Below are 13,753 nucleotides of genomic sequence, written 5' to 3'. Positions count from 1 at the left end.
AATTACATGAGTTGCACGGGTTTTACGTGGGTCACAAATTCTAAAGGCTACCATTAACAGCGATAGACGCCCAATCCATTTCAATGGCAGTGAATGAGTTAAAACGCAGTTCAATACTGCAATTGTCTGCTCCAATGAAAAACAATATAAATTAAAGAGGAATTCCATAGCCAGAACTGACCACTGTTTAATTTTTTTTTTAAGTTAAGAGAAAAATAATCGAGGCAAAGACCGATTCGACATTCTCTTTTAACAGGTTTTTAAATTCAGAAAACGACAACACACAATTCATAACAAATTGAAATAAGAAATATGAATAGAACAAAGTATCAAATTGAATGAGAACAAAAGACAGTAAATAATCATTTTAGAAAGTCTAATTGTAAACCAGCCCAGGCCTTGCCCTCCGTCATTGATGGAATAAGAGGAAAATCTCCCTCTGTGGGGGACCACGCCAAATGCAGATATATTGTTCCTACGCAAAACAGCGTGTTCAACCTGAATCTGAATGATACATGGTGGAAAAATACAAAGGGTAAACAACAGGCCTGAACGATATTGGAAAAAACTATTATTGCGATTTTAGGGGGGGTTGTGATATATTGCGATATTATATTGTCATATTAAAAATAGAAGAATTTTCCCTAGATAACTTGAATAACTCTGCTTGGGATAGGCCTGAACAGAGGTTGCGCTAGACATTTTCGTTGTCTGTCATTTTGACTGACAGGGTCATAAAAATCCGGTCATAGTCTATTTTTACCCGTCACTTAAATTTTTAAAATGATAATGACGACATATTCAATAGTATTTAGTTTTAATTCATTTTTAATTAATATTGTAACGCTTGCTTGGCGGCGAAAAATTAGACACGGAAGTCATGGTATTTTTCTCCCTTTTTACTCTGCTTACCGCCAACAACTCCGCCCCCAAAGAAAAGGAGGCAACGATATAGACCCCAATCACCAACGTCACACAATGATCTTAATTGTGGTTGTCAGCCCAAAATCTTCTAAATATATATTAAATGCATCTTACCAGATATAAAAAGACTACTACATAGTCTGTGGTGATCGTTTGGTGCCCAGATTTCTTGTCGAATTACAGCAGTCCATCTCGCTCTCATCTTCGCGTCTCTCAGAATACGGTAGGACTTCAAGTCTCTCTGTCTATCTTCTCTGTTACAGCAACCAACCGCCACACACGCCTTCACCATTTTGATTATTAATATTGACGAGCAGAAAAACACGCCGTAATAGGAGGCATGTACATAGCGGTAATGTATAAACATGACGGGCTGACACACAATATGGCGGCTCCGGTCAGTGGGGCGGAGTTGTGACGTCATGTGATTGGGGTCTATACACAGGCGGCAATCTTGTCCATCAATTGGATGACGCGCTGGCACACCGGGTGCACCAATAAGAACCTCGCGTTGATGTGTCAATCACGGTGCCGCCGCCAGACGCTGGTTACGCTACAATATTCTGACAGAATAGCCAACGACGTCATGCATTAAGAGAGACAATAGCTAATTAATATGCTAACTCGCCACCCTGTGGTCTGGGGTGTGAATTGCAACCTGTCAAAATGACTGACGGACTTCAGTTTTTTCCGTCACCGTTTTAAAAAACCGGTCAACGACGGAAAATTTCCGGTTAACGCGACCCCTGGGCCTGAACGATATTAGAAAACATTGTCATTGCGATATACTGTATATTGCCAAGGTTCCACACTTATTTTTAACTTTAACGCTTACGCTGCTGAGAACAGCCTCTCACTTACACAATGAATGAGTTGGCACAGTACACATCTGACTGAACTGCAAGTTTATCGATGATTAAGAAAAAAATTGTGCCTTTGATCATAGAGCTACCTAGGATTCTCAGGCCAGATCAAAGCTACAGCAATGTGACTATTGCGTATGCGCACATTGCGATGGCGATGTTCAAACAATATATTGTGCAGGCCTAGTAAACAATACATTCCTATGTCCCCCTTATTATGTCTTTAAAGAGGATAATCAAAATGTTTACAGAAAGGAGAACAGGCACTTTGTGAACAACCCTGAAGTAGTTGTAGTAACAGAACAGCAATGAATGAATACGTACAGTGGGGCAAATAAGTATTTAGTCAACCACCAATTGTGCAAGTTCTCCTACATGAAAGTTTAGAGAGGCCTGTAATTGTCAACATGGGTAAACCTCAACCATGAGAGACAGAATGTGTGTGGGGGGGAAACAGAAAATCAAACTGTTTGATTTTTAAAGAATTTATTTCAAAATTAGAGTGGAAAATAAGTATTTGGTCACCTACAAACAAGCAAGATTTCTGGCTGTCAAAGAGGTCTAACTTCTTCTAACGAGGTCTAATGAGGCTCCACTCGTTACCTGTATTAATGGCACCTTTTTAAACTCATTATCGGTATAAAAGACACCTGTCCACAAGCTCAGTCAGTCACACTCCAAACTCCACTATGGCCAAGACCAAAGAGCTGTCGAAGGACACCAGAGACAAAATTGTAGACCTGCACCAGGCTGGGAAGACTGAATCTGCAATAGGTAAAACGCTTGGTGTAAAGAAATCAACCATGGGAGCAATTATTAGAAAATGGAAGACATACAAGACCACTGATAATCTCCCTCGATCTGGGGTTCCATGCAAGATCTCACCCCGTGGTGTCAAAATGATAACAAGAACGGTGAGCAACAATCCCAGAACCACACAGGGGGACCTAGTGAATGACCTACAGAGAGCTGGGTGTCTGGGACCACAGTAACAAAAACTACTATCAGTACCACAATGCGCCGCCTGCACTGCCAGATGTGTACCCTGCTGAAGAAAGTACACGTCCAGGCCTGCCTGCGGTTCGCTAGAGAGCATTTGGATGATCCAGGACTGGGAGAATGTATTATGGTCAGATGAAACCAAAATAGAACTTTTTTGTAGAAACGCAGGTTCTCGTGTTTGGAGGAGAAAGAATACTGCATCTGCAATTGCATCCGAAGAACACCATACCCGCTGTGAAGCAGGTGGGTGGAAACATCATGCTTTGGGGCTGTTTTTCTGCAAAGTGACCAGGACGACTGATCTGTGTATAGGAAAGAATGAATGGGGTCTTGTATCGAGAGATTTTGAGTGAAAATCTCCTTCCATCAGCAAGGGCATTGAAGATGAGACGTGGCTGGGTCTTTCAGCATGACAATGATCCCAAACACACAGCCAGGGCAACAAAGGAGTGGCTTCGTAAGAAGCATTTCAAGGTCCTGGAGTGGCCCAGCCAGTCTCCAGATCTCAACCCCATAGAAAATCTGTGGAGGGAGTTGAAAGTCCGTGTTGCCCAACGACAGCCCCAAAACATCACTGCTCTAGAGGAGATCTGCATGGAGGAATAGGCCAAAATACCAGCAACAGTGTGTGAAAAGCTTGTGAAGAGTTACAGAAAACGTTTGGCCACCTTTATTGGCAACAAAGGGTACATAACAAAGTATTGAGATTAACTTTTGGTATTGACCAAATACTTATTTTCCACCATGATTTGCAAATAAATTCTTTAAAAATCCAACAATTATATATATATATATATTTTTTTTTCCCCACATTCTGTCCCTCATGGTTGAGGTTTACCCATGTTGACAATTACCGGCCTCTCTAATATTTTCAAGTGGGAGAACTTGCACAATTAGTGGTTGACTAAATACTTATTTGCCCCACTGTATAATAATACATTACATATATTCCTTTTCAGAAAGCTGCTTTTATTTGGATTTCACAAGATGTGCAGGTGTGTTCTTTACCTTCACCCCTTCTCTGATGCTGACCTTGTACAAATATCCTCTAATGAAGATTGTTCAGAGCTCTGACTCATCTTGAACTGTCAGCCAGTACGAAGTCAAGACCACTTGCATTGGCGATGACTGGACGTTTGGAGGGCAAATTGGCAGCCAGAGAACAACTCGGCGAGCCAATTTAATTAAGAGTGTAGTGTCACAGGCTTACTAGAGAAATGCATTGCCATTTTCAATTCCAGCCAGCTGTGGGAAAGATGTATGAAAGTTGTGCCATGCCACCTTCTAGCAAGTAATGTGTGACAGAAGAGCAGATGTGCAGAGTTAATGAGGAGATGAAAATCCCACAATTAACAGGCAGATGGAGTTAAAGAGAAAAGGTATGCATGGTGGATTTTCTGAGACTTATTAAGATGCCAACTGGCAAGTAAACAAGAAGACTTGGGAAGCCAAACAAGAAAATAACATCCATCTGTCTTCTCTCAGCCATTTTTTGATAGGGCAGCCTCCTGCTGATCCTGTCAATAAATTACCCTCTTGTAAAAGGACACACTAGTACCACAACGTCTGATTGAATTTCTATATACAGTAAAGCCTACCACCTCTCATCCCTTACCAGTCGATTGACGCTTCATTTGTCTTTGGAAACACATTAGACTATAAACAGAGCTCAGTGCTTTCTGCACTTTGAGCATGTTTGTATTTGCTATCTACGTTATAAAATGTTTAAATGTGGATAATTTGTGACCTCTATTTGTTGATGTTTAGGTTTGGAGTGTTTGAGTTCCTCAGTAACCATGCAAAGGACGAGTCGGGTCGATTGGACAGCACACGAGGTCTGCTGTGCGGTCTCGGTGCGGGTGTAATGGAGGCCGTGTTAGTTGTTTGTCCCATGGAAACTATCAAGGTGTGTACCCAATTCAGTGTTGTTAATAACGGCGTTAAAATATAAGGGCATTACTAACGGCGTTATTTTTTTCATTAGTGAGTAATCTAATAAATTACTTTTCTCATCTTGGTAACGCCGTTACCTTTACTGAGGTGGGAAAGGCGTGCGTTACTATGCGTTACTATGTTGGTTGAATGACGCGAGAAAAGTCTGAGAGAGACGGACTCACAGTGACGAGAGAGCAGAGCAGGAGTGGGGAGGAGGCAAGGGAGTTGTGACGGCATTGCAAACACGATGCTAGGTGGCTCCAATAATACCTGACTGTAGCCGATAGCCTACAAACATGATGCTACGGTAGATATCACATAATATAGAACTAGATACAAATGACAGACACGGCGGCATTAGCAACATGTATAAAGAACTAGATGCGTTTGTAAACAGCCACCATCTTACAGCAGGAGACCTCTCAGAAAGGCTCTGTTGTAGAGAAACTTCCAAGCGAACCTAAGTGTTTTTATCTAAAATGCTCCTGAATCGGCAAAATCTTGACTAAAATCCATCCATCCATCCATTTTCCATGCCGCTTTTCCTCACGAGGGTCGCGGAGGTGCTGGAGCCTATCCCAGCTAACTACGGGCAGTAGGCAGGGGACACCCTGAACTGGTTGCCAGCTAATCACAGGGCACAAGGAGACATACAACCATACACGCACACACTCATACTCATACCTACGGACAATTTAGAGTGTTCAGTCAGCCTACCATGCATGTTTCTGGGATGTGGGAGGAAACCGGAGATCCCAGAGGAAACCCACGCAGGCACGGGGAGAACATGCAAACTCCACACAGGAAGGCCGAAGCCCGGGATTGAACCCTTGATCTCAGAACTGTGAGGCAGATGTGCTAACCACTCAGCCACCGTGCCGCCCTTGACTAAAATCTATATTTAAACGATGAAACAGTTTTAAAACTCACACATGTCAAAGGTAGACAGAAGGGAACTCATGCAAGAACGGGAGCAATTTTAACAACTTTAACGGTTGATTCACAACATTAAATGACTTCCACACATAGCAAAGGTTACTATCAAGTTATCGCAATATCCGCAGTAATACTCCTGTATCTAGTTAAGTTTAGGGTAAAGAATTGGGCTAGGGCCAATTGTCCCAAAAACCCTTTAAACCTCTCATTGTGTGACCTGTTTTATTTTTTATTTTTTTTTTTGGGGGGGGGGGGGGGGGGGGGATGAATGAAAATTATCACCAGTTACTTTGCCAAGTAACTAATTACTCTTACATTCAGGTAACTGAGTTACTAACGCAATTACTTTTTTGGGAGAAGTAATTTGTAACTGTAATTAATTACTTTTTAAAAGTTAGATTAACAACACTGACCCAATTGAACAGTGAGTGCATTCACTATAAATACACGGAAATGCATTTGAACAGTTTGTTTATTTTGATCCCATCAAGGTTAAATTCATCCACGACCAGACTTCAGCAAAACCCAAATACAGAGGGTTCTACCATGGAGTCCGAGAGATTGTAAGGGCTCAAGGTAAAAACCGCCTTTTCCATCAACGTTCTTAAGTCGTCCTCTACTGGTCACATTTCAATGTACATCTAAACGCAATGTCAAGTTTTGGCCCAGGGCCGTGCGGAGAGCGATGGAGGGACAGGTGCTGATAGATCAAAAGAGGCACATGAACAAGAATTTAACACACCTTACAACGACATGACTTACAGTTTAACCAGCTTTACAGTATAGTTGGCTGTGTGTTTGACAGACCTTAATTGGAAGGTGAATAGAAAAAATATATGGACAATAGCACCTCCATGTGTGTGAGTGAGGGAATGAGGGAGGGAGACCTACTACACAGTGCATAGTAGCATTATCTTACCTTATAGTTATAAAACTATTATTTCATTATTATCCATACTTGACAAGTCTAGCACCTAATAATTAATAAAGTATTGAAATAAAATGTTATAGAACAACCATATTGTAATTGTGTTTGTAATTGTTGTATTTTATAGCTGAATATCCTTGCAAACGGTGTTATTCTTAACTATTGTGCTCTTCACCCAGCCGATGAGGGATACACTGCCTTTAGCAGCCTCATTCAGCTTTTTTTTTTAAATCCCTCAACCTCCTTTACTTACGAGGCATGTCTACATAATGACATATAAACCTTAAATAAAAATAAAAAAAATCAGATTCCCGGGTGGGTTTTATTTTTAGAGCTTTCTTAGTTTCTTTCTCAATTACGTTGTGAAGAGAGAGAGAAGGCAGAACAGTTAACAAGGGTGGCTAGCGGGAACAATACAAAAATATAAATTTTACCACAAAATAAATAGACATTTAATAACCAAATTATCATATTAAGACTCATACAGATATTGAATTTAGATTAAAACGAGAATATAAAGATGTGTACTGTATCTTTCTAAATAATTTTGTGAAGAGTACAAACAAATATGGTTGCCATAGTTATGGAGGAGTGGTGGTAATTACAGTTATTAAAGTAGAAAACTATATAAGAGAAAACTATGTATTATTAATGATTTTTAAAAAAAATCCCCACAATAAACTCGGTGTAAAAATTTTCACTATTGACTCGAACACGGTTTATAAGTGTAAGATCGTTTGTTTCCAACCACCAGATGTCCTCGGACTCCTCTCCACACACACCCAAGTCAAAGAGGAGGCGCTTGCGGGGGGGGGGGGGGGGGGGGGGGGGGGTTATGCGGCGGCTTAGCGGCACACAAACATTTTTTTTAAGGCAGTACTTCTCAAATGGTGGGGCGCGCCCCCCCAGGGGGGCGCAGAGCGATGCCAGGGGGGGCGCGAGTGACCTCGGGGAACATGCTTTTTTTTTTTTTTTTTTTTTGCCGTACTAGAATAAAGTGTACTTGCACATCCACTCCGTGGGTGGCAGTGGCGCTCTCATTTTCAAAGTGCGTGCAGTATTTTTGAAGTAAGCAAGAGCACACGGAAGAGACTCATGCAGAGCTGGACTCACGCAGCGACCCACTGTCTTTCTCACGTGTCAGGCCGAGAAGTGCCGTTTTCGGCTTGGGATCGTCACGACCACCGCCCTCACCTACGGTTCTCCCTCGGCCGCCGAGAATGCGCTTTTTTCGGGCCGTTTGCCTTTGACTTTTAATATAGTGGGAAATGAGGAAAGACCACTGTTTACTGAGTCTAAAAATGATTATAGCGGAGAAGCCAAATCAGTTAAGACGCCACTTAAAGACATTAGACCTCAATCTCATTGACAAGCCGCTTGATTGTTTTTCAGCGAAAATGTGCCGAATATTGCCAATTTTCACAATCGTCCCGCTTTGTCAGTGTTATATCAGTAAACCAGTGAGCACTGTGGTGAATCAGCGAAAATAAAAACTTTCCTTCTGTCCAGAGACCTTTTTCCCCCCTTCTATTCAGTTTTGTTTTTTTTCGGTCAAATTTTTTGGCATGTTGTCCTGAAGAGTAAATGTTTCTAATCAATTTGAATTTGTTATTATTTACTGATTTTATTACATTTTATTTTTCAGTATCAAATGGTCAAAAATGTACCTTGAGTGTATTTTTACAGTTTGGATGTGACTTTTTTTTTTTTTTTTTTTTTTTTTTTTAAACTTCAGGCAAATTGATGCGCATTAAGTCTTTTCTGTTACAAGCAACACAATGTTAAAAAAGTTATACTTTATTATAAGTTGATCTATGTTACTTTTTTTCTTTAATAGAAAAAAAAGGACACAATGTTAGGCTGAGGCGTACTTATAATAGTAATATAGACGAATGATACTATTTACAGTGGCGGCAGAGAGTTGGGGGGGGCGCGAAACATTTACGTCTTCCTTGGGGGGGCGTAACAGAAAATAATTGAGAAGCACTGTTTTAAGGTGTTTTCGCTGTTCAAGTAAAATACTCGGAAGGGTGCCTTTGCAGTCGGCCAGCACACACATACGCACCGGAAAAAAAAGCCCAGTCAAGAGGGGCACTATGGGCATAAAGGGGCAAGTGGTCAAGCACCCTCTGCCCCCACTTTGCACATGCCAGCTAAGGCCTAACCATAATGATGATGATTAACTTCCTATTTTGTGCTTAAACAGGTTTGAGAGGGACTTACCAGGGTCTCACTGCCACCGTGCTCAAACAAGGCTCCAACCAGGCCATTCGCTTTTATGTAATGACCTCGCTCAAGAACTGGTACAAAGGTCTGAATATTTAGTGACAATGTCTCTCTCTTTCTATATATACACTATGATTGATTGCTTACTCCTTTTCAGTACATTTAACTGCCCCGCATGTGTTGAGCTCATTGTTCCGTTTGTTGTTCCACTAGGTGACGATGCCAACAAATCTATCAATCCAGTAGTGACTGGAGCTTTCGGAGCAATTGCCGGAGCTGCCAGCGTGTTTGGAAACACTCCCCTAGATGTAATTAAGACAAGAATGCAGGTAGATAGCGGCTGATTCCCCATTTTAATGGATCTTGTTTGAATTTGTTGAAGAGGAATCAAATGTTACAGATTTATGTTTTTTTTCCCGAAGGGCCTGGAAGCACATAAGTATAAGAGCACTCTGGACTGTGCGGTGAAGATCCTGCGACACGAGGGGTTGGCAGCGTGAGTGGACATTTGCTTTAACTTTTTTTAGTTAGCTGTGGTAGAATGAATTGGCTTTAGTCGAGGTGGAAGGATTGAGAAACATTCCAGATAAAAGTCAGTGTTAGCACTATAATTTCTGGTTTCTGCTTCAAAGTAAAAACAGAAAAAGTGTTTGGAAAAGCTGACTTGAACAGATGAAAAGTATTTGAGGTTGATCTGAAGCATTTGCTAATTTCCAATTAAGATGAGTTTATGTTATTGCTTCATTATGAACAAAGACACAAACCCAACTATCATAAGGTTTTCACACTTGTATATCTGTTTCACGTTCCACAAGTACCCTAAGCCAGGGGTTTTCAACCCAGTCCTCAAGGCACACTGTGGGTCCTGGTTTTTGTTCCAGCCGATCCAGCAGAGACAGTTGAACCAATGAGGCTTCTGCTAAAACAAGCCACACCTGACTGCAATCAACTGATTGCACTTGTAAAACACCAGATTGGGGAAAAAGTGTTGTCATCTTGTTTGGTAAGAATGAAATCCTGCACCCACAGTGTGCCTTAGTGGAATAGGTTGGGAACCCCTGCCCTAAGCTTCCAAGTTGCAACCATGACTTTACATAGTTGGTGAATTCATGACCTGGCTAGTGTTCTATTAACATACATACAAATCAATGAGAAAGATTTAATGTGCTTACTAAAGGGAAGTTAAACTTCTTTTTTAAATTCTCGTAAGTGCCAGAATAAATTTTAATCAAGTATAATTATTATACAACTGTGGCGCATCAGAGGGTTCAATGTAGTGATGTGCCAAATGACATGGTGCTTCAAAGATGGTGTCTAGCAAAAGTGGGCGTGTAAAAGGAAGTTTGTGTCAAGGTGTGTGTCGGTGAGGAAGATACCACATAACTAGTGACAAATGAAGTTTCATTTTGGGCGGTGTGTGTCAAAGCAAGGACGAGGGTCAGGGACAAAGGATTCGAATGTATCTGGCACGCAAATTCCTGGAAGTTATTGTGGTCACGAGGAGTCACTTGAGAGTTTGGCAAGTGTTTTAAAAAGTATTGCAAGTTTTCATTATCTATTATCTATTAATTCAGTTTGACAGTCAGGGCAGTCAGTTTGTTCAACATAATAGTGTCACTGGCGGCCAACATCACTGTCGCAGTAAGTAAGAGCGAGAGCAAGACAATGATTAGCAACAAATCATAGGAGAACATAACACATGTCAGACTATGCAGCACGTCAAAAATAAAATTTTGACATGCCAGACTTTTTTTTTTTTTACATGCCAGATCTTTATACGCAGTGCGACTCAGGCATGACGTTATGCCTGTTTGCTTTTTTTTAGACTTGACTGAAGAAATAGTTCATTCATTTGTAAGAGACCAGACAGAACAACGACACACCCTCAATCATATTTATTTAAATTTATATTTCCTTTCAGGATTCAGAAGAATGAGGATTGTAGTCCCTAAGTCTCTTGTATTCGTAAATAAAAATCCATGACACAAAAAAACACAAAAGAGAATGGAAAAAAAATTAAATCATTATCATTTTACACAAAACTCAAAATATGGGCCGGACAAAAGTATTGGCCCCCTTTAAAAAAAATCATGTGATGCTTCTGTAATTTGTGTAATTAACAGCACCTGTTACTTACCTCTGGCACAAGGTGCACCACTAGGTGGCGGCAATTACTAAATCTAACTTGCAGCCAGTTAAAATGGATTGATGTCGACTCAACCTTTGTTCTGTGTCCTTGTGTGTACCACACTGAGCATGGAGAAATAAAGGAAGATCAAAGAACTGTCTGAGGACTTGAGAAGCAAAATTGTGAGGAAGCATTGATAATCTTAAGGCAACAAGTCCATCTCCAAAGATCTGAATGTTTCTGTGTCTACCGTGCGCAGTGCCATCAATAAGTGTAAAGTCCATGGCACTATGGCTAACCTCCCTAGATGTGGACGGAAAAGAAATATTGACAAGAGATTTCAACGAAAGATTGTGCGGCTGGTGGATAAGAACCTCGACTAACATCCAAACAAGTTCAAGCTGTCTTGCAGTCCGAGGGTACAACAGTGTCAACCCATACTATCCGTTGCCATCTGAATGAAAAGGGACTCTATGGTAGGATATCCAGGAAGACCCCACTTCTGACCCAGAGTCATAAAAAAGCCAGGCGGGAGTTTGCCAAAACTTACCTGAGAAAGCCAAAAACGTTTTGGAACAATGTCCTCTGGTCAGATAAGACAAAAGTAGAGCTGTTTAGGAAAAGGCATCGACATAGAGTTTACAGGAAAAAAACGAGGCCTTCAAAGAAAAGAACAAGGTCCCCACAGATCTGAAAATGGCAGTTTGAAGAAGGCACACTTCAAATCTCAGAGACCTGGAGCAGTTGGCCAAAGAAGAATGGTCAAATATTCCAGCAGAGCATTGTAAGAATATCATTGATGGATACGGGAAGCGGTTGTTCGCAATTATTTTGTCATAGTGTTGTGCTACCAAGTGAGGGTGCCAATACTTTTGTCCGCCCCATTTTTGGAGCTTTGTGTAAAATGATAATGATTTAAAAAAAAAAAAATTTTTTTTCATTCTCTTTTTTTTTTTTTTTTTTCATTGCAAGCAAAATAAATGAAGCTATTACTACCAAATCATTTGTAATTGCAATCATTTTCTGGGAGTAATCGAGCATTATCTGACAGAATTCCAGGGGTGCCAATACTTTTGGCCAGCACTGTATACACATATGTACAGTGTGTTGAGTAAATTGTGGGATTTGGGCCTTTCTTAAAATCATTTAAAGATTTCATCGGCTATTCTTTCACCTGTACAGCATGTGTCAGGAAAGAGATAATATGAATGAAACATCAAGTAATGAACCTTTAAGAAAAATATATTAAATTTAAGAAATTGTCTCATTTGTTCACGAGACTTCATTTCGCCCATCACTAGTTCAAAAAGCCACGTATGGGTTGCAGATCATTCGTCTATGTGAGACTAGTTTTGGGGGTCACGTTCAAATATTGATAATAGACTACTGTACGCATTTTTCATTGAATACCTCTTGTGTCCATCAATAGTTTCTACAAGGGGACCGTTCCTCGTCTGGGTCGTGTATGTCTGGATGTGGCCATAGTGTTCATCATTTACGAGGAAGTGGTCAAGGTTCTGAACAAAGTTTGGAAGACGGCGTAAGCTGCGGGACGGCTGCTTACCCTGCTTTTCTTGCTGCTTTACGCTCACACATCCAATTTTGGTAGATGTCTAGTCTTAGTAGAAAGCTAAGTGCTGAGATTCAGGCTTGTTTACATGATCGCTTAGAACACAGAAAGCAATTTGTTGGGTATGTGCAGCTAAACGTTGAGTGAGTATAAGAACATGAACTGAAATGGTTAAACGTTTAATAGTTTATACTTGGCTTTTAACGTTGATGACATTTGACAAAAGCCTGTATCAGACATTCATTCAGAAAAAGTCCACTACAGTCGCATCCATAAACAAAGCCTTTAAAAGAATGATTTTTACCTTTTTGAATACACTGTTTATTTTTACACATTTATCCTTATGTTTCCATTATAGTTTTATTCAAAAATACAGTATAGATATTTTTTCCCTGTGTCAGATGCCAAACCACAACAACAACAACAAAAGAGTCATTTTCAATGGTACCCGCTATTTCGAATATTATGAGGTATTTATTGAGAGTTGAATGTTATGTGTATATTCAAAGAAAAAAATAATGCTGTTGTGTCATTGTATTTTGCCTGAAGTTCCAGTATGGATTTAAAAGTGTTTTATGATGTCTAAAATGTATCTAGTATATATATGTATGCATATATATCCAATTGCTGTATTTAAAATGTAACTGTGAGAGCCATCATGAAGACCTCCAAGTGCTTTTCATATTTTCATTAAAAAAAAAAAAAAAAAAAAAAAAAAAAATATATATATATATATATATATATATATATAATATCTATTTTTAAAATCTTAGGGAATTGACCTAACAATATTTTCACGGTCCAGTATATTTGAAGCAAATATATTGGTGATTTAAATTGAATTCATATTAATTCTTTAGTTTACTTTTGTTTGTACAAAATGCCCTGAAATTCACCCAAAAACCGGCTCTTCATGTGTCATGATTCATTGAGAGGTTGTTTAAAACTGTTCACACGTGTGCCTTTTGGGTCAATATTGTCATACTGTATCAGTGCCTTTGGTGTGAATCAAAATGTTGGAGCTTGGCCAATATGTGATACAAACCGTATAACATCTACCTAATTCGAACAATGTCAACTTCAGTGAAAATTTCAACATTTTGAGTCACATGGGAAAAGCTTAAAGGCACTTTATGTTGAGACTGACTCTTATGTACTGTATTATTATTATTATTTTTATTATTTTTAATTATTAATGCTTAGAATAATATCTTTTACATTCCTGTCAACAGTCTATTTTA

The 13,753-nt window shown here is 39.8% G+C and overlaps 1 protein-coding gene across 2 annotated transcripts in view; it reads left to right on the top strand.

Moving 5' to 3' along the window:
• The window catches only part of si:dkey-178e17.1 (tricarboxylate transport protein B, mitochondrial), a 53,189-nt gene extending 39,963 nt beyond the window's left edge, over window positions 1-13,226 (top strand). Inside the window, exons 1-7 of one of the 2 annotated variants that reach the window (XM_057831813.1) lie at window positions 3,749-3,784; window positions 4,557-4,695; window positions 6,152-6,236; window positions 8,795-8,899; window positions 9,028-9,143; window positions 9,237-9,310; window positions 12,372-13,226. In XM_057831813.1, the coding sequence (XP_057687796.1) occupies window positions 3,777-3,784; window positions 4,557-4,695; window positions 6,152-6,236; window positions 8,795-8,899; window positions 9,028-9,143; window positions 9,237-9,310; window positions 12,372-12,486 (642 nt within the window). In that variant the 5' untranslated portion in view covers window positions 3,749-3,776 and the 3' untranslated portion in view covers window positions 12,487-13,226. Of the gene's footprint in view, window positions 1-3,748; window positions 3,785-4,556; window positions 4,696-6,151; window positions 6,237-8,794; window positions 8,900-9,027; window positions 9,144-9,236; window positions 9,311-12,371 lie in introns of those variants that run through there. The other variant, XM_057831812.1, reaches the window with a different exon arrangement.
• Window positions 13,227-13,753: the final 527 nt, after the last annotated feature.

Source organism: Corythoichthys intestinalis, chromosome 3 (assembly GCF_030265065.1).
Source record: "Corythoichthys intestinalis isolate RoL2023-P3 chromosome 3, ASM3026506v1, whole genome shotgun sequence".
Lineage (NCBI taxonomy): Eukaryota > Metazoa > Chordata > Actinopteri > Syngnathiformes > Syngnathidae > Corythoichthys > Corythoichthys intestinalis.
The sequence above is the reverse complement of the archived record's forward strand: the minus strand, read 5'-3'. Positions and strand labels throughout refer to the sequence as shown.